General features: G+C 42.8%; 1 protein-coding gene across 2 annotated transcripts in view; it reads left to right on the top strand.

Moving 5' to 3' along the window:
* The first annotated feature begins 326 nt into the window (after window positions 1-326).
* gtf2ird1 (GTF2I repeat domain containing 1) overlaps window positions 327-21,126 on the top strand; it is a 56,041-nt gene continuing 35,241 nt past the window's right edge. For both annotated transcript variants that reach the window (XM_085798312.1, XM_085798311.1), the window contains exons 1-7: window positions 327-666; window positions 6,817-6,946; window positions 7,603-7,744; window positions 9,425-9,601; window positions 10,061-10,244; window positions 12,065-12,360; window positions 13,063-13,158. In XM_085798312.1, coding sequence (XP_085654438.1) covers window positions 6,821-6,946; window positions 7,603-7,744; window positions 9,425-9,601; window positions 10,061-10,244; window positions 12,065-12,360; window positions 13,063-13,158 — 1,021 coding nt within the window. In that variant the 5' untranslated portion in view covers window positions 327-666; window positions 6,817-6,820. The remainder of the gene's footprint in view (window positions 667-6,816; window positions 6,947-7,602; window positions 7,745-9,424; window positions 9,602-10,060; window positions 10,245-12,064; window positions 12,361-13,062; window positions 13,159-21,126) is intronic.

Here is a 21,126-nt window from a genome sequence, read left to right as displayed (position 1 = left end):
GAGCTATGGTATACGGTAACTGTCATGGCTGGACGATTCATGCAGCTACTGTTTATCCACTTTGGACAGACCCTAATCCTAAAAATAATTTGGATACTGTACAACTATCACATCAAACCGCCTTCATGCAATCTATGAGGGATTTTCTTAAAGCAAAACTGTCAAGAGTGAAGTTGCAGCCAAGTGGCAGACAGTGATTTAAACTGTCACAGCCCCCTAATAAAATAAGAAAATAACAGTGGGAATATTTCCCCTCCTTGTAAAAAAAAAAAAAAAAAATGCTCCCTGAGGGTTTTTCCGGAGGTTCCTCCGTTAATCCTGTATGTAAATCGCAGCCAATAGATGCTGTTGTTGAGTTGGGCTGGGATTAGCAGGAGGCGAATGAGTTTCAATTTTACTGGATTACAGAACAAAGAAAGGGGAAAGGGACACCCTGCTCTGTTAAGGGGAAAAAAGAGAAATAAACTGAGGAAAATATACACAAATAGTAGACAATAAAACGTGCGATCGAAGTCAACATTGTGATGTTCCGGATTACGATGTTTTAGCGGACGCTGCAGCTCCATTGTGGATGGGAATTGTGAGCGTTTCTGATGGATTAAAACGGGGGAATAAACCTATTCCGGGATTGACAACAGCAACAAGGCTATTTAATCGCTAATTAAGGTGAGATTTGGCTGTCTGTTTTTATATCCGTGGACTGTTATGTGGCGTGTTTTCGTTCTGCGTGTCGCTTTTTATGGCCGTACATTCAGAAATTACAGATTATAACCTAATTTCTGGACTGGGGGAGGAGATGAAAGGAAAGTGCTAGCGCTAGGCTAGCAGGACGGCTAGCGCAGCGGAGCTAACGAGTTTAATGCTAGCTCGGCTCAACGTTATTATGACACCGTTAGCTAATTAGCCAGGCGGGTTGATTAGTCAGACATATGGGAGCTGTCGGTGGCAAGGTTATTGTTAGTTAGCGATAATCTCAGCCCACAGGCGCTGCTTCCTGTAACCTTGCGACCGGAGCGCTAGCCCCCAGTTTTGACCGGGATACAGCGTCTGTCCGCCTGCTAAATGATCCACCATACATCGCTATCAGTGACTATAAGGTTACCAGCTAGGACAACAAAGCCAGCTAGCTAAATTAGCCAGTGTGGACGAGGGAACAAGCAGCGCATTTAAACTTGAGAGCACGGTCTGAACACGGCACAATATACACAGCAGTAATACTGAGTTATTACAACCTCGTTATACTGGTTCAATGTGCTGTAAACTTTGATAAACAAATGTCCGACTGCTAACGCTAATTACTATCTCGTATCTAAAGTAGCACGACGGCTGCAGTGGGTTTCAAACTAAAAACAAAACAAAACATATACACATAGAGGGTCGAGAAGAGAAACTTAGACAGACTGAAGTGAGAGTTTTATTGCGTGTCTCTGGAGCCAGACAGTGTTAGTGGTATTTTTCTTTTGGTTATGCTCTCAGCTGTCCTTCTCTAGTTGATATCAGACGCGTCAAAGTTTTTTTCTTTTTTTTTTAAAACAGCTGACTGGAATAAAACTTTTGTCAGTTTACAACTGACTGACCCGGTGAATTCACAAGACAAGAGAGGGAGAGGGAGTATTGTGCACCGCTCATTTCCTTTAGTGGAGCAGACCCTCACTTTTATTTACTGCACCCTTGTCTCATATCCTGTGGTTTCAAGCTTTTCTCTCTCTTTCTGTCTCTCTCTCTCCTGGGTCCAGCTTTTCAAAAAAAAAAAAAAAATCCCCATCCACTCTCATGTGATGTGAAATTAATAGTAGTTCTCCTGCTAGCGTTTTCCAGCACAAGAAGCTCTCACCACCACAGACTCCCATTCCTGCATATAACCCCTATCAGGCCAACTGTTTGTTATTGTTAAAAGTGCATAACAAACAAAATACAAGTCCTTTATCCATGTGTTTTAATGGCTGTCCATACATCATAATGACCTCGAGTCTGTTGTTGTTGTGTTTTTAATACCATGGAAATGAGACAATCACAACTGAGTTATTTCCTGTTATTGTTGCTTTTTTTTTCTGGCATCTTAAATTTATGACTTGATTGCATAAACCTGTAGTAATCCTACATATATATGACTATCTTTATGAACAAAAAGGAAATATGTAAAGGTACACCTCCTCATGTAAGTAGGCATTTATTACTGTTTGGCTGTTTTCATTATTTTTGACGTAAAGGTCTACATAAAGTATCTAAGTGCAAATGTCATATACAATATCAAAACGTGGCTTCAGTTTTGCCATGCAAACCTGCGGTGGATAGTGAACATCTCCTCAGATACGTTAAGATCACATCTCTGGTGTAGTGTTTTCTATTGAATCTTGTTTTGCATTCATAACATCAGTGATGACATTCCCAAAAGGCTGCGGCCTCTGGCTCTGGGTGTAAACAAAAGGATTATGTTGTTGTTTGCTCTAATGATAACTTACCACACCCTGAGTTGTAAGTTGTTGGAGGTATGTCAAAATTACAGCCCTTCTTATTGTCACACTGTAAAAACTATTGTTCACTATTCAATTACCGAAATGTTACCTTTGTTGAAGGAGAAAAGTCAAAAGTCATCCAGACATTCGGATGGTTTGGCTGTTTAAGCAATGATCAGGCCATGTCATGTAGGCTAAAGTAACATTTTCTGTAGTACATCCTCACAGGTGTTTCCTATCTCACCTAATTAGACACTAAACAATTAATTGTTTTGCTGGTTAGGGTGGGACAAGTTACACCTGTATTGTCCCAGAGTGCCAAACAGTGCCTGTTCATGCCAGTTGTGCCACAAGTAGACAAAATACCAGCAGCCATCATCATAAACAACACAGATAGAAAAGAAAGAAAAGAAAAAAACTTCACATGGAGTTTCATGGTTGAATCCAAATGGAAAATGTACTATACTGTCTCTGCCAGCCAGAAGAAGCAGTGAAAAAGAAATCAAAGGCGCCCCGTGGAGTTTCAGTGTTTTCGTACAAAAGGGTATTGTGTGTATCCTTGAGACCCAACAAACTGTTTTGAATGCATTTCCTTTCTCATAAAACCTAACAGTGACACTTCCTGGCTTGTTACTACGACCTGCAGGCTAGTGGAACAGTGTGAAATAATTGACGGCATCGTGTAAATCGTCACTCACATGCTCCAAAAGATAGAGATTTAACATTCAAATAGAGTGCATCCAATTATTCAGGTTCGTAAAGATTGTGACCTCAACATTTTTGCCCCCGTCCAACCTCTACCTGAGCAGAGGACTAATTAGCCTGAATAATAGAAAACACCTGTGTGGGGGAGCAGGGTATTTTAAGCCCCAATAAACTCCAACATCCTGGAAACTCATATATCTTTAATGGTGACCTTGTGCGTAACCAGATTACTACATTGAAAAGAACATATAGTGACGCGCACACCCTTTTCCCTCCAACACAATAGGGTTGACATATAGGAGTGTGAGTGTATGAGTCGGGGCTTGTCTCAGCCTGCACAGTGCTAACGCTGAAGAACAAATGCAGTGGCCTAAAAGATATATTTAGTGCTTTTAAGTCCTACATATTATGCATAGAGACCATCATTACCGCTGCATCTCTTGTCTGCTGCTGAGGCGAGACAGACATGTTTTTTTTTGCCATCTGTAGCACAGATCTGAGAGAGTGACAGGTAGCACGTCTGACAGGGCGGTGGCTTCATTTTTAGCTGTTTGACTTTGTTGATAAGTGTCTGCAAAAACACACAAGAGCTTATGTAAAGACTGTAGTTAATTGCTGATGTACAGATACCACATGGTCATGTTTTTTTATACACCCAAAAGCCCCAGTTTCTCATCGTATTGAGCTGTGGTATCCACGAGGGGCGAAGGAATAAAATCGAAACATCATAATATCTCATAGTATCGATTGTTTATTACACTGCTGAAGATTTTGGCAGTAGAATACAAGAGTACTTTTTACGACTGTGTTGGTTGGTCTGTCTGCTTGACGATCCCATTTTGCATGAATAAAAATGATTTAAGTGAGATGAACAGACCAGAGAACTTTATTGGATAAAAACAGATGTTGACGAAGTTTTCCCTCCAAAGTTGTTCTGGAGAACTCGCTGTCCCGCCGCCAGAAATGAAAAAAGGCAAAGTCCATGAAGTTAAACAAGTTAGAAAACCTGTGGCTCCTAATAACAAGGTTTGTTGGCTGGTTTTTGTGGGCTCAGTGAATAAGTGAGCTTTTGTCAAAGTGACTGTTAGGATGAAATCACAGCGAGCACCGTTGGCATGTCCGCAACGATTGCGTCATTCTCTGTCAACAGGGCAACAGCCTGATTTGCATTCACAAATCTTGCTTCTTTTTTTTTCTCTCTCTCTCTTTTGCTTCATAATAGACTCGTGGGGATTGTGTGTCGCTTTATTTATTAATGTTGTTCCAGACTGAACTGTTCAATATTCACTGAGAACCATAACAGCACCGTGACATTATGCTTGAGCTTCCTCTTTCAAGGCAATTGACACGGCATTATCCTGAGCCGGCGCTTATCCCAACCTTTCTCCTTCTCGCTACTTCCTTTGCCTTTTAAATATGTGAGGGAAAGAGGCCATCTATTTCGAGGCCGTAATAATTTAGGAGGGGGGCTAATGTTTGCTGTGGCCTCAGGGGAGGCAGATTTAGATGGCCAATAGACTTGGCACGTTCAGACTGGTGCAGCTGAACCCCACCACACCCACCCTCCTCTTTCTCTCCCTCCCTCTCTCTCTCTGCCTCTGTCTATCGCTCTCTACCTCTCTGTCCTCTCTCTATTGAGTCAGTGGTTTGGGCTTGCCAGAGGCTAGTATAATGGTTCCCAGTGTCTGGAGAGATTAAAGGCCAGAGCTGCATTGTTCAAATGCCCCGAGATTAGTTTCCAAGGAGACGGGTTTCAGTTGCCATGAGAACATCGTTCCTGGCTTTAGCCGAGCAGTTTTTCTTTTCCAATCCCTATCTGTTTGCTCCTTTACTTTTATTTACATAGTCTTATCTTTACATTTGGAGTTTAGACCTTTTTTTTTAATGTGAGGCTTCGAATGCATGAAGTGGTTATATGATGGTGTTGTGCCTCCAGTGGTTGAGGAAAGTTAAGATTATCTTTAGTTTTTTTTTTTCCATTGCCATCTGTCAAGGAGAGAAACTGAATTATAAATGGGTTCACATGACATCATCTGAGTGCTCTAATTAGCCCCAGTCGACAAAGTCAGACCGCAAGTTGCTGATTTCAGATGGATGTAACTTTTAGCCATGCTAGCAGTGTGGCTCCAGGGATGACAGCGTCAGGCTGCTGGATGGTGTAGCACTTTATTATTGGATGGATTACCATCACATTGTCAATAGATCTTCTCATGGTCCACAGACGATGAATCCTCCTACTCCTACTGATCCTCCCCCAGAGCCGCTATCAAGGTCACACCACCATAAACACAGGATTTGAGTAAACTATCTCAGCAACAGTTAGATGGCTTGACATGCAGACTGCTGCACATTAGGAAACACATTTCCTGGACATAGATAGTCATTCTGGTCTTCAGTAGTGAACCTCACCAGCAAAAATACAGCAAGCAAGAATGGGACCAATGAAATCCGTTTATCTGGCAGCAAATGTAATCAAGCCTCTTGCTGATGCACAGCAATCAAATACATTACAGCTCTGCTCTCTTAAATCTGGAGCCGTGTGTTTACATGTCAGTTGCAACTGGAAAGGTCAGAAAAAGATGGGTGTGAAAGGTGAATCAGAGAGACGGTGAAAAGCCCTTTACCACAGATGCAGCTAAAGACTGAGAAATAAGAGACATGGTCACCAGGAGGGCAGGGCAGTCAAGAACCAAATGGTGAAAGTGGGCGGTGCCAGCACTCAGACAGCAAAACAGGAAACAGCAACATAACTAACATAGTCTGTGTGACACAATGATGAAGACCAGACCAATATCACCAATTTCATTGTTGTTTTTGCCATATATAGACAGTCTCTGTGGCAACAAAATATGTCATTCTGACTTATGTATTTTATCATTTGGAGAAATTTCCCGCAATTAACATCATGGCCAAATTTATAACTAGTCTTTTAACTATTATATCAACATATAGGGTTGTCCTAGAGGTCTGGTGGTCTGGAATAGACTAGACTGGTACCTAATACCACCATGGGTTTGATTTAACCAGTGAAATATTTCAACTCCTACACACCTTTTGAATCAAAGGTTTCTCTAGTATCAGCTGATATTTGTCTGTTTGAGTGAAAGGTCTCAACAACTCTCACATGGCGTAGTTCCGCAATTCATGCTCAGATTCAGTGCCACTACAGTAACACTGGTAATCTCTCCTTTTTAATCTAATGGCTTCAAAAGCTGTCCTTTGTATTTAGTGCTGATTAGCAAATTCTTGTCTGCAAACACACTTTACCACGATTATAAACATAGCAAATGGGACCTAATGAAATCACTGTGTTGACATTGTCTTTGTGAGCATGTTAACATCATGTCATCAGAATTAAGCAGAGTCTCTCAGAGCTATTAATGTGGCCGTGCTCGTGCACTCATTTTTAGATGAAATCAACAGGCTAGATGAGAGTAAAGCCATTTTACTCCATCTCCCAGATCCTTGTGTCAGCTGGGTGTTCATGATGAAAGCTTGTGTTTGCTTAAAGCCAAACCAAAATGATGTAAGATGAACCTGCTTTGAATGCAGGTCACAGCCGCATGTGTACATGAATGCACACGCAATGGCATGCAGGGTTTGTTGATGTTGCACCGTGGCCGCCTGTCTAAACTGTGCTCATCTGGTCACACAGAGCCATGGCTCAGATGAGGAAGCTGGCATGTGACGGCATCAGGACAAACTCCCGGGGCGAGCCGCAGGTCCCAGTGGTGTCAGCCAGACAAGAGATCCTCACTAGCCTGGTGTCTGCCCTGGACTCAGTGGTACGTCCCACAGCAAGCATCACACATGTCACTGTTGTTCTTGATGTCTCAATGTGTGGTGTCAAGACAAATAACTGCTAAAACATAACCCTAAATTGGGTTTCTGAATCTATGAATGTGTTTTGTTAATGTGAAAATACACTGACCAGCAGAAGTTGATGATATGCAAAACTCTGTGATAGTTTATGAGGCCACAATTAATCATTTAAAGGTCCTGTGTGTAATATTTGTCAAGGTTTATTGGCAACATCTGAATATACTACCAATGAATATATTTATATAAGTGTATAATCGCTATAAAATAAAATCTGTTTGGTCTTCGTAGCCTTATAATTCTTCTTTTATATATACATATAGCAAGGGTCTTGCTTAGAGAGTGTCGCCATTTTGCGCCGCCATGTTTGTACAGAATGGAAAATCCAGCCAACCAGAGAACACGTTTCAAGAGTTTCACGTTCATAAATAAACAATAGAATTATTTAATAGATAAGTAATAGAATCAGCATGCTAGATGTCACTGTTTTCCCCTCATTTTACACACTGGACCATTTCTCATGTCTATGCTAGACATGAGAAATAAGACTGCAGTACTTCCAGGAATAATTTTTATAATGAACTCCTGAATTTCTAGTAATGCCTGTATCCTTGTTCTGTAGTGCATGGCGATGTCCAAGCTCAACGCGGAGGTGGCCTGTGTCACCGTGCACGAGGACAGTGTGATTGCTGTCGGCACAGAAAAGGGCAGAGTCTTCCTCAACTCCAGGAGGGAAATCCAAACAGACTTCTACAAGTTCTGCCGTAAGTTCCCCTCTTCCCCTGCGAGACTGTTTTCACTTATTCCACCCTAACGGCGCATTGATCACTCCCATAATAGCTACAGCTGTGAGACAGTTACATAAAATGCACTTGTGTGTCAGGCCTGTCCCTGCTGGATTTTGCAGTTTGTTATTGTACAAAATGCAGATTCAGCCAAACGACCTCAGTAACTGCAGCAGCGTGCAGTTTCGCCGGGTATCAGATTACTTCAACATGAAATGATTGGATCGACAAAGCAGTTTCGGTTTCACACATTTTTGCTCTTCATCAGATTAAGTATCTCAGGAAAACTGGCTTGTCATATCTCGTTTGGCAAAATCATTTTATGTGTTAAGTCTTGTGGTACACTTCTTATGACACTTTTTAAACAGTAAGCATGTCAGAGACTGTGATAGGGTACAAGTTGAATTTAATGTTTCAGCTTTTACTTGTAAGGGAGGTTAAAACAGCTATGTATAAAGTTTTATCATTGCATAGCATTAACATCTATTTACTTAACGGGTGCAAACAGCCTCAGCCATCCTTGCATTTGCAAGACATGAGTCTCTAATAGGCCACCTGAGAAGTGTTACTTACTGATAGCAGGTCGGACGTCTCAGTGACTCGGTATCGAAAATTGAAGCGACAGTTCGGCCGCTCTATGGTTAGCTGGTTAGCTGGCATGCAAACTTCAGCAGAAGAAAAACAAAAGGGTTGTTGATGCCACTGCTGCAATCAGCTCTTCCATCAGTGTGATGATAACTCATAATGTTTCTTATAGACTGGTAAGTAAACAGGTCTTAACGCTAATGTAGCAATAGCACAACTTAGAAATAGCTCAAGATCAAGATCAAGAACATCCCCTGTTCAGAACAAGTCTGCTCCCATTTCTCAGTTCCTGCACATTTTACATTATAGTTTCACTACATGAAATCATCCAGTATACTCCTCCTTACCCAAATTGTAATCCCCTCCCCTCAGCCCCGATTTCCCATAAACAAATTAGTATGCACAATTTCAGGCTGGCATTTGAGGAGTCAGTGTTGGGACATGAAGCTTCGCCTGTTGACCTTGAGCTCTAAGGTAAAACAGCAAATAATGTTCCCAGACTTCACAATGTTTCCCTGCTAATAACACCAATTTACGGGGCTGTGACCTCCCATTACACAGTTTAATATTATCAGCCTTGTGTGTGTACGAGGTGAAATGAGTTTTCCCAGCCTGTTACAGGAAACAGTAGCTCCAGTTTGCGTTGTTGAGCTAAGAACTAGGATAGAAATAAACCGTTGATTGTGGTTTCAGATACGTGGCCTTTAACTATAACAAATGAGGAAGGGCTGAACTAAGTGGCTTTGTGTTGCCCACTTAATCACCAATGTCAGAGATGCTTTGGGTTTATCCCAGTACATTCTAAGACAAACAAGCCATTAATTTTACATGGTACTATTTTTCAAAAGGTGGCATATTCATTAGTTTTTAGGACTAAGTCCCTCAATCATCCTGTTTTTTGTTTTGTTTTGTTTATTTGGAAACTTGAAAGTCAAAACACAAAAGAAGCAACATCTACTTTTCTCCAGGCTCACATTGCAGCAGCACACTCAGCCCTACCTCCAAGCATCTGTAATGTTGTTGCACACTGTGTTTTTTGTTATTGCAATGTGACTTTTTGTCATTTGGCTCTAGGGGCGCCATGTCTGCAAAATCTGACCACAGCTAATGCCCATACCAAAGACCAGGACGGCGATCTGAGCAAGCTGAGTAAGGATGGCGAGCATGGGAAAGCGAGAGCTCCATCAGACGCTCAGTCCAACATCTTTGTTCTGAGGAAGATGGTGGAGGAAGTCTTCACAGTGCTTTACAGTAAGGAGGGACCAAATTAAATCTGTTCTTGTTTCCTGTTGCCATAGTTATTGCTCTCATTAGATATAGATAGAAAGATTTATTGACGCCAAAATGGGAAGTTCTTTTTTTTTGCAGCAGTAGACATAAAAAGGCACAATGCACTACAAATAAAATAGAGAACAGTACAGTATATGCAGAACGACAAAGTATACAAGGCATACAGACAAAAATAGAACCATATACTTTGGACTGTACATGTAAATTAAATGTGCAAAAAATAACTAAAAACTAAGATCAATAGATAAATAACACAGAAAATGCTAAATAATAGGGTTTTAGGACTCTTCAGGACAATAATATGTCCACATTATCAAAGAAATATTTTGCTGATTGACGAACCTGAAACAAGTATTAACTGTTTGGTTAGTTTTAAGCCTGTTTTCCAAAAATATTCACACTAACTCGTGGAACACACAGGTGAAGCTGTGGGAAAGAGCAGCCTGGTCCCTGTGCCTTACGAGTGGATCCAGAAGGACCCCAGCTGTGTGGTGGTCCACGGTTTGCCCGATGGAGTCACGCTGAAGAAACCCTCCGAGTACGACACCAAGACCCTGATGAAGATCCTGGAGCAGAGCCATCGAATCCAGCTCGTAGTGAAGCGGTGAGTCTCCGCGCGGCGAATAGTCTGATGTTTGTTATATTCTGAACAATAACGCTGCTGTTTGTGGATAACAGACTTCTGTTCGAGGGCTTGTACGAGAATACGAAACCAGATGTTTCACATCTGATCACTGCAGAGTGAACTGGAGATGTTTGTCACATCAGTTTAGCCTCTAATGCTTTGCAGAGATACATGCTTGTGTTTGGCTGGGAGCGCATATCTGGCTTGGCATCTTGTGCAGTTAGATATTGGTAGCAGACAGACTGTGGTGTATTAGTGGGGCTCGAATTCAGCTGGGGAAAAAAAAACACACTCTCTCAGGTTACAGCTCAGTCTGTCCAGGACATATTTGCTTCATAACAATAACTGGCAATATTTACCAGGATCAGTTACAGAGGCTGGACCAGGGGCACTGATGTGTGTTTTGTCAACAACAGTCAGAGAAGTAACACAAAGTCTGTTAATAATATATGAAAATATTAAGTCTGGCCAACCTCTCTGAGGACGAGTAACTCCACAGAGGCCTGGTCTTTCCAAGAATCCCCTTGGTGGGAGGCAGGCACAGTCTCTAATATGTATTTACACACTTGCGTAAAAACACACACACACACACACACACACATACACACACACACACACACACACACACACACACACAGACTCTTCCCACGTGGAGCCAGATCAGCAGTAGTGTCCAGTGAGCAAAATACCCACCCCTATGAATTAATGTTTGTGATATAAAACTCTATAATATAAAGTCTATGTAAACTGCCAATAGGTCCTGACCAGAGTGGAAGAAGAGGTAGAAATAAATTCATACTACCGTCTTATTGATTAAATAGGATCCAGCTTTAGCAATAGACCCTTGTCATGGCAGCTGTCATGTCATCTTTTGTTATGACGATCCCTATATAAACAGTGGAGTAATCTACAAGCATCTCTGTGATGTTTACCGTACAGTCCGCCACTAGGTCCCCGGTTCAGATTCTGGCCGAGGACATTTTGTTGCATGTGACTCGCTTGTGACTTCCTGCTGCGTCGATGTTTTACCAGTGTTGCAAATGAATATTTGAATTCAGCTGGTCCAGATCAGCAGATCTGGTGTCACAGGACTGAAAAGAAAATGTTTGTTTTTGTGTTTTGGGCCGAAGAGAATTGAACTCCTCATTAAAGCTTCATTAGATCACCTATTGGAGGCAAAAAAGCAGACTTTCTGTTTCTGAATCTCCTGAGTAATTAAATAGTTTTCAAAAAAAAAGTCCAGTTTCAGTTCAGCAGCTTGTTCTGTGAATAAAACTCTTCTATGGGTTTGCTCTCTTAACAACTCCCACATGCCTCTGCCCAAAACAAATTGGAGGTTTCCTCTCTTCCCCTGTCTGATGAATGTAAATATTTGAACAGTCAGAAAATACATGCAACACTAACTGTGGTCATAACGTGCTCAGATTCATATGAGGCCGTTTGCCACTTGTTGTCTGACAAGCACAGAGCAGTGAGGAGTTCAGCCACTGGAGAAAACACCATGTTGACAGAACGTCATCTCATTTCATTTATCGTTCAGTCGCCAGTTCCAAAAGCTATCAAGGCTGTGTCATAATGGGACACACGCATTTGTCCTTCTCAAAATGTGCGGCGGCAAACGCAACATAAGCCAAGAGAGGCTTGGCAAGCAAAGCGGTTGGCAAACAGAAAAGCTTGATGTGGAGCTGTGAATGTGTGTAACCCTCCCAAGAAGATCAAACGTTCTGGTTCAGATTCAGTGAGAACTTCTGTTCAGCAATTTTTTCCTTCTCTATTTTTGATTTTGTCTCTGTGCTCAGACCTGCAGAAGATCTGTCTCGAGAAGCCAAGTCCAGCGCCGACGTCAGTCACAACACTTCCCCCGCCGTCAGCCACGGCCCTGGGAAGAGTACGGCCCAGGTAGTGACGTCGTCCAGTCCCGCCACTTCCAGCAACTCTGTTCTGTCAAACTTCCTGTACGGCATGCCCATGTCCTCCAAACCCCACCCAGATAGCAAGCTGGACTTCAAGCCCATGTCCCTCCTCAACCTGGGCAAGGACAGATTGGCCAACTGGACAGATAAGAACATGTCTGCCAAGGACTGTGCTAACAATGGTAAGGTGTACATAACATTCACAGTAACAATCACAGTGTTTTAGTCTGTGACTAGACAGTGTGTGTGGGTTGAACTGAGGTTATTACATCAGTCATTATTTCATTCAAAGCAGCACTTTACTACTCTGTGCTCCGATTTCTAACTCCCAGCCACCAGCAGTGATTGCCTTCACTCACCTGTGTTTGAACTAGAGTCAATGTTCATCCTGACAATGTAGGAAAAAACACTAGAGACAAGATCACGGGGGAAATAAAAAAAAAAAAAGAAGTTTTTTTAAAGGGACAACGAGGAGTTTTGGAAAGCAAAGTGTTTTCACACTACATTTCCCATGACCCTCAGACCGGCGCAAGACGAACGTCTTGCCAAGAATGTTTTCATAGATCAAGAATGAAATTGGAGGTGTGAACACGATGTGATACCGTCGTAGTTCCAACCATAAACGGCGATTCAGCGGCGTTATTCTCATGACCCGTCGGGCACCCGTCGGGTAACGTAGATTCATCCACATTAATATGATACTTTTTTATAACCAAATACAAACTCCTCGTTGTCCCTTATTTGTTTATTCTGGTGATTTAGTGTCTTTTACAGTTAATTAACTAAGCTAGTCAAGTAATAGCAAATGCTGGGGGGAACTAATTGCTGAATTTCTTTGTGAAGTGAAATTGAATTTGAATTTGCATGTTCATTTGCATTTTCAGATGAGACAACAAGACTACCTGGTGAGCAAGGTCAGAGCCCTCCCAGCATCCACATCTCCAAGAGGCTGCTCTTCTCCATCGTACATGAAAAATCAGGTGAGTTAGAACCATTAGCAGAGAGACGTCAATGTGTCTAGATGACAGGTGTATCTGCACAGGTCTGTGAAGTCAGACAGGGCAAGTAAACGCCTCACGAGTTTTGTCTCAGCCAGCGATTCTACGTAAATTTGTTTTGAAAGCGCCTAAATGCAACATTTATGGGAAAGTTATAGACGTTTACAGATGAATATTTTAACTGAACAAATGTTCCCTCAGGTTTCCTCTTAAGTGGCTTCAAAGTCAGATAAAACACTGTCAGTGCTGCACTGGGATTGTGAAGTTAATGTTAAAAATTCAGGAGAAAAAACATTATGCGTCATTATTTTTATTGTAATTCACATCACATGTAAGTAGTGTATATTCCTGGAAAGCTTTATTGCTGTTAGAAATAAAGTTCTGTGAGTCGGAGCAGGGTTTTCATGCAGCACGGACTTGGTAATAATGAACCTGCTGAAGGTTCACAGTGACTGCATGATATCCAAAGTTAAAGTTCAACATTTCAGGAAACCTCTACACAAACTGAAGTGTGAAAATGACATGTTGTGGTTTTGTTGGGGGGGTCGAATATTTGTAGCAACTTCCTGGAAAACCTTGTTAAACCACAACCAAACCCATTCACACTTGTAGTGTAGTGCATCCGTCTCATATTGAACAGACACATATGACCTGACATGTAACTCTCAGCAGGTCATCAAATACATTTTCCAGTGGGACTGTTAACATGTTGACATGATAATACAACTTCCTCTTACATACACATTTTTTTTGACACATGGTTAAAGGGATAGTTCACCCAAAATTCAAATTTCACTCATTATCTACTAACCCTCATGTCGACTAAGGGCTGGGAGAATTTTCAGAGTCCTCCGTGCCTTCTCTGAGTTACGGGGGGGTCTGCGCAGCAGTATTTGTCCATATAATGGTTGTGAATGGTGCTCACTTTTCTTTGTTCAAAAAAACAAACCAAAATACATCCAAATACCTCCATACTGCTCGTCTGTAATGTCCGTCTTGTATTGAAGCCCCGACATGAGAAATTGTTCCGCCGGTCAGTGCAAATCACAGGAAGAGCAGTGAACTGAGACACTGGGAGCTTCCACTACAAACAAGCTTAAAATATAGACTTATTTAATTTTTTTCGGAACAATTTCTCATGTCGGGGCTTCAATACAAGAGGGACATTACAGATGAGCAGTATGGAGTTATTTGGATGTTTTTTGGTGTGTCTTTTTTTTTTTAACAAAGAAAATTGAGCACTATTCACAATCATTATTATGGACAATAGGGCTGTCACTTTTTATTCCACATTCAAATATTTGTTTGAATGTGGGGTGAAAAGTTCGTATTCGAGCTGTAATTACCTGCTCGATATGTAGGCTGCAGCAAAGATACTCTATTTACCATCTTTGGCTGCAGTGCCCAATGCCTGCATAGCGCCGCTGAACGTCCACCGGACGTGGAAGGGCCGCGAATAGCCGCAAAGAGCCAAGAAGCGGAGCCAGTTTACTTTCTGTGCCCATATTAACCGCTGGTGTGGTGTCGCGGCATGCACCTCCGCGGCCGGCTCGTGCCCTGCAGTGCTTGTTTTGACGTCTGGTCTATTTTGTGTGCGAGCCTCGAGCGATCGCGTCAAGCTCTGCAGGAACTGAAACATGAAACAATGCGAGAATCTGGTCAATTTTCAAAATAAAACACCGCGGCTGTGTGTGCTGTGGAGGCAGCGGCGGCGGGGGGGAATATTCAAATATATCCGAACGAATTACGGGTCATTCAATATTTGTTTGAACCTAATTTTTCTAAAAACTGACAGCCCTAATGGACCAATACTGCTGCGCAGACCCCCCTGTAACTCAGAGAAGGCATGGATAACTCTGAAACTTCTCCCAGCCCTTAGTCGACATGAGGGTGAGTAGATAATGAGTGAAATTTGAATTTTGGGTGAACTATCCCTTTAAGGTTTGTTATTTTGGTGTTTGACCTGACGCGTAGTTTGAATCAGTTACATTTCAATAAAGCTACATTTGCATAGAGCTGTATACTTATCCAATACTTGAAAAATATCCCTTTAAGGTACATTTAAAGCTATGGTCTACGTTTTGAAAGAGGATGAGAAAAATTTGAAAAAAGCACCTCTCACACACCCCCACCCCTCCCCTCTGAGCTCGTATGGCCCGCCCCTCGGGACCTCCTCGCGACTAGAGTGCCTATAGAGAGAGAGTGGCGACAACGGAAGTTCAAAATGCTGGCCGATCACGTGGTCCATGTAGCCTCAGAAAGTTCCCGGAAGTGCTTGGCGGGCAATTGAAAGCAATAGGAAATCCCCAATAATTGCTAAATAACGGTCAATAAATGCTTTGTTTTGTGGTATTTATATGCTTGTGTTAATTACTTTTAACTGTGTTAAGTTTACTTAACCCCTACAGTCATCAACAGCAATAAAATCGTAGCATTTTCTCTGTTTTTATCAAACTTTCAGAGGCAAACTGACAGGTCACTGACAACATGTCTGGACTCACAACTGCATAATGATGTGTTCAAATAGGAAATCCATGCAAATGCTAAAATTTGATTTGAATTCATTGTAAATACACGTAATTCTATCACTATTTGTTAACTATTCTTCTTATTAGGCTATGCTTGTGTTGCTTTGAACTCTGTTAACTTGACTAAACCCTTACTGTTGTTGATAGCAATAAAACTGTAATATTTCCTTTTTTTTTTACTTTCAGACTTGGTTGAGGCAGAGTAACAAGTGACTATGATTTGACAATTGACTACACAACAGCATTATGATGATAACTCTAATAGAAAATCCATGGCAAATAAATTAAAGTTTAATTTTAATTCATTGCAAATATATGGAATTTTATCACTATTTGTTAACTGTATACTTATCCCAAACTTACTGTACTCAGTGATGCATAATAAAACACAGAGTCATGTTTTACCCAGTGCACTTAATATCACAATAAATTCCTTAAAAACAGATCTACAGAAGTCAAACAGATCAGCATGTCAAGCTGTTTGCGTCCTTTCCGCTGTGTTGTCCTTGAATATAGTCTTCACCATGGTATGCTGTGCTGCACGGGGATGCTCCAGTCGCTTGGAGAAAGGCCTGCACATGTATGGCTTCCCCAAACACAGGGACAGGAGAAAAGCATGGCTGGCTAAAGTCAGAAGGAGCAATTTAAACACCTAGATTTCAACAACAAAAAAATATGTGAGGTAATCATATTCAAACAATTTGCTCTTTCACACACTTTCAAATACCACGCCACTGGGAAGTTTAATATTTTTTTAATTAACAGAGCAGAACAGGAAAAAACAATGCAAGAAGAATCACAGAATCACAGCTCCTAAAACAGTAGCAACGACAACAGAGGGCAGAATCCATTGGGCTACATGTAATAAATGTCACCACCGACATGGGTAGCCCTAAGCAGGCCATGTGGAAATCCTTTGGGGTCGAATAAAACATAGGTGACACATCCAGCAACACCAGACAGGCATTTCTTCTTCATGGCTGTTGTCCCACATCTGGTGAAACAGTTAACACATAAGAGACATGTTACATCCTTGTCATCATCACTCCTGAGCTATAAGATCATTGGTCCTTACTGGTCAGTTCTCCTGATGTACAGCATCAATGTCTATGATTATTGATTAACTATATATTGCTCTGGCCCATACATTCTTCATTTATAAAAAAATATATATTTCTAGTTATAGCTGACATAGTCAAAAAGGTGATCACTAGTCACTAGTTGCTGTTTATTTACAGGAGTCATAGTGGATGCTGCTGTGCTGGGGTGCATTACATTCAACAGTGTTCCTCTCCATTAAAATACTTGAAGGCAAAATATGAGCAACAATTGTTGAGATAATGCAGTCCAACACACAATGATCTCAACAAATAACATAAAGTACAATGAACACTACTTTTCTGATGTCAACAAAAACTGAACATGTATAAAATTTATGAAAGCAGAATTTATGGCACAGCTGGTATACTGCACTGCATGATGTTGCACAGGTGTATCAAATAGTATGACCAATAGTTTATATAATGTTTAGTATGATTACTTGAGAACATGCCATGGCTAGATGTGTATTTTAATCAGTCAGTGGTTTAACAAATAAATTAGCAAATCAGAACATTTTCCCATGTTTGAGACAGCAGTCCAGAATGTCCTCATATCATAAACTTCACCCATCTTTCCGCAGCCTCAATGATATTAATTTTATGTTTAACTGCAATCACACTCCCTATACATTAACCTCGCTACTAGTCTGACAATTGACAGCGTTGGATTAAGTTATATTTAGAGAACAGAATTACATTTAGCAGCCTGTTGCATGTGTTGCTATCGTTAGCCAGAGTGCTAGCCTAAACTTTTATCTGTTAATATTCTCTAAATATTCAAATCTAGACGGGGATAATCCGCCAACATACTTAATTACTCATGTCGATTTAATTCAGATGCACTACTGATATGAAAATGCCATTTTTTAAACATTTTACCTTGAACAAGTGCTGCTCCGACCAGCTGCTCCATTGGAATACATTGAGCGGCGGTTAGCTTATGCTAACTTCCGGGAACTTTTGAGGGGCTCCATGCGCCGCCATTGCTGTGAAAAAACTGAACCATTGCAGTGAACGGAGGTGGCGCCACCATGGATGTATTATGGGCGCCACTCTCTCTCTATAGGCACTCTACTCGCGACACGCCCCCCCCCTCCCCTCAAGGGCCTTTCTCACAGAGCAGAGCGGAGCAATCATGGATGTAATATATTGGGAGCAAGCAACAAGCCTGCTGCCTGCAGAAACCAAACGCGGCTTTGAATGCGGAGTAAAATGTCATATTTACAGTCACAACTTCCACAATAAAACCAAAGATTACCTGTTCAACATAAACTCAGCACCGCCGCTGCAGCCTGGGTCTCTGCACCGCGGCGCTGCGGAGCTCCAGCCCCGACTCTTCCTGCTCCTCTTCCCCAGACACAGGACCCTGTCCTGGGTCACCCAGCGCTAAGAGTCTCCCTGTAGCATGAGGCTGTGCTCGGCGCTAGCCCACAAATACCGTCTCGTTACCGGCAGCTGGTGCACAGCGGCGGCATCGGGGCTGGCGCCGCCGCTGTGCACCAGCTGCCGGTAACGAGGCGGTGCCAGTACCGTCGTCGCCGTCCCCGGCAACGGGACCGCGGCGACCGCTGGTACGAGCAGCGCCGCCATTAGCAGCCATTAGCACAGCCTCATGCTACAGGGAGACTCCTCGCGCTGGATGACCGGCCACAGGGTGCTGTGTCTGGGGAAGAGGAGCAGAGAGACCGGGGCCTGGAGCTCCGCAGCACCGCAGTGCAGAGAGACCGCTCAGGCTGCGGCTGGAAGCGACTGTGTGTCGTGGAGAGGAGGAAGACCAGGAGCTCAGCAGGGCCGCGGTGTGCAGGGTGCAGAGCACCCCGGTCAGGCTGCGGCTGGAAGCGGCTGTGTGTCGGGGAGAGGATCAGGGAGACTCGACGCGGCACCGGTACCAGTAATGAGGGCAGCAACACATTCTGTGCTTCTGTACTGTGCTTCTCTGAATCCTAGTGGTGCTTTTTTTCGGCAGACCGACCGGGGGTGGGGGGCAGCAGGCGCTGAATTTGTGAGTTCATGTGTCTGTGAGCCAGTGCAGAGCGAAAAATATACCGTAACAGAGTGGCGACACTCCCATAGGACTCCGTTGTAAAAAATGGCGGGCCGACTTCCGGGTTATGGAGCCCTCAATAGTTCCAAACATTCCTCCCGCGGGCGATATTTTTTTTCGTAGGATGAGTCCGGGAAAGTCCCGCCTTTCCCGCCGTTCCCGCCTCTGATTGGCTAGATGGGCTCCATTTTCGACTCTGATTGGCTAGAAGGGCTCTCGCCTGATTGGTTGTTTGTTTTGGTTGTGAAACGGCTGTGTAACGGCTGTGAAACGCAGGCTGTCGGCAAAGCGTGATAAGTGCCTGGATCTACTTGGACTCTCTCTACTTATCTGGCCTGTCTACACTCTACCTGGTGTTTTTACTAAACTTAACCAACTCCTTTCTTCATTGCCTAAACCTAACCAGTGGCACAATTACACTTCTCACTCAAACTCAAAATGTAAATTTGGACTCTCTCTACTGGCCTGTCTAGCCTCTACCTGGTCTTTTTACTAAACTTAACCAACTCCTTTCTTCATTGCCTAAACCTAACCAATGGCACAATTACACTTCTCACTCAAACTCAAAATGTAAATTTGGACTCTCTCTACTGGCCTGTCTAGCCTCTACCTGGTCTTTTTACTAAACTTAACCAACTCCTTTCTTCATTGCCTAAACCTAACCAATGGCACAATTACACTTCACTCAAACTCAAAATGTAAACTTGGAATATTAATTTAAAAACTAATTTTTTTTAAAATGTGAAACCAGCGGGGATCGAACTCGGATTCACCACACCGCAGGTGAAAACGCAAACCGCTACGCCATGGCATCTGATTACATTTCATATTTCAGTTGTGTGTATTTTAGTTTACTACAGTACTGTTGTGAGATGACGTCAATCGAAGGAGAATTCATCCAGCCAATCAGAGGCGGGGAAGGCGGGACTTTCCCGGACTCATCCTACGAAAAAAAATATTGCCTCCCGCGGCGCTGGACCACGTCTGTTTCTATGGCTGCACAGCAAGAAACTACTGAGCTACGTTGACGAAATACCGACCAATTTTAAGTTATAAAGTGGTAATAATCTTTCCCAAGTACAGTAACCATGTTGACTTAACAAAATAAAAATTATTAGACTGATCGGTTCATTGAAAAACATTTATTTATTTACGTAACTGTGGTGATTTCAGTCCGTAGCCCAGAAGGGGAACTGCCCATTGGTCCGACCTCCCATTGGTTCGACCTCCTGTTACTCCGACAAAATCAACCACAAGTCGGACCAATAGGAGGTCGAACCAATGGGTGGTCCCGTTACTTCGAACTGTCATCGCTACTTTGTGACAAGCTCCTCCATTGATAGGAGCATGCAGCTCTCTCTCTCTCTCTCTCTCTCTCTACGCACATCACACACATACACGCGCGGCCCAGAATATAACCACATTCAGTCAGAGAGCCAGCGCACAACCATCATAAATGCTGATCAAGATGTGTAAACTGATAATCAAAGAAATACACTCCCCCCCCCCCCTCCGCTCGAGCACGGCTGAATCTGGCCGGCTTGAGCTCACTTCACGGGCGCGAGCCTGCTGCAGCCGCCGCTGCTGACAGCAGACTGAGGCTAGGTTTACACGAAGACGGTGTGAACAGAAGACGCAAAAGTGGCGTCGCGTCTTCACTTTTTATTTCGCGTCTACACGAGCGTTCTCGGGAGGAAATCTGTGTGCATACGGAGACGCAAAAGTGTGTACAAATCCATTGCTAATGCACGCCAGACCACTAGGTGGTGCTGTCACAAACGCCGCAATGCGTAAGCGCATGCGTAGAACCTTCCTTCTTTTCGTCACTGTGCCGGGAAATCAGAAAAGGAAAACATGGCTACAGCTAACAACAGCACGACCTCCAGTGTGATATTGCTTTTATACAACAGTGCTACGTGCGCATTTTAGAACAGTAATAAACTACAAGAGATTATGATTTGTTTGTTTATTTAATCATTTATTTGGCTCCGCCAACAGAAATAGTTCCGCAACTGGAAGGGAGACAAGGCTGTTGCCAGGCAACACATAAACATTTCATACTAGCTTGCTACTAGCTACAAGCTTTTCCACCGAGCTGCTTCAGTGCTGGTTCTGGTTCTGAGCCCGTGTCTGATCAGCACCGGAGCAACAGGACCAGCGTGAAGACAGACAGAGACGTTATCGATACCGTATTACATTTGTTTATCTGCTATGTAATCATTATAAACACAGTTGAAGCTAAGTAGCTGAGCTACGTGGCTAACAACAGCTAAAGCTA

The sequence above is a fragment of the Trachurus japonicus genome, chromosome 14, assembly GCF_045865225.1.
Source record: "Trachurus japonicus isolate A0001 chromosome 14, Traja_1.0".
Taxonomy (NCBI): Eukaryota; Metazoa; Chordata; class Actinopteri; order Carangiformes; family Carangidae; genus Trachurus; species Trachurus japonicus.
Note: the sequence above shows the minus strand (reverse complement) of the source record. Positions and strands in the feature narration are given on the sequence as shown.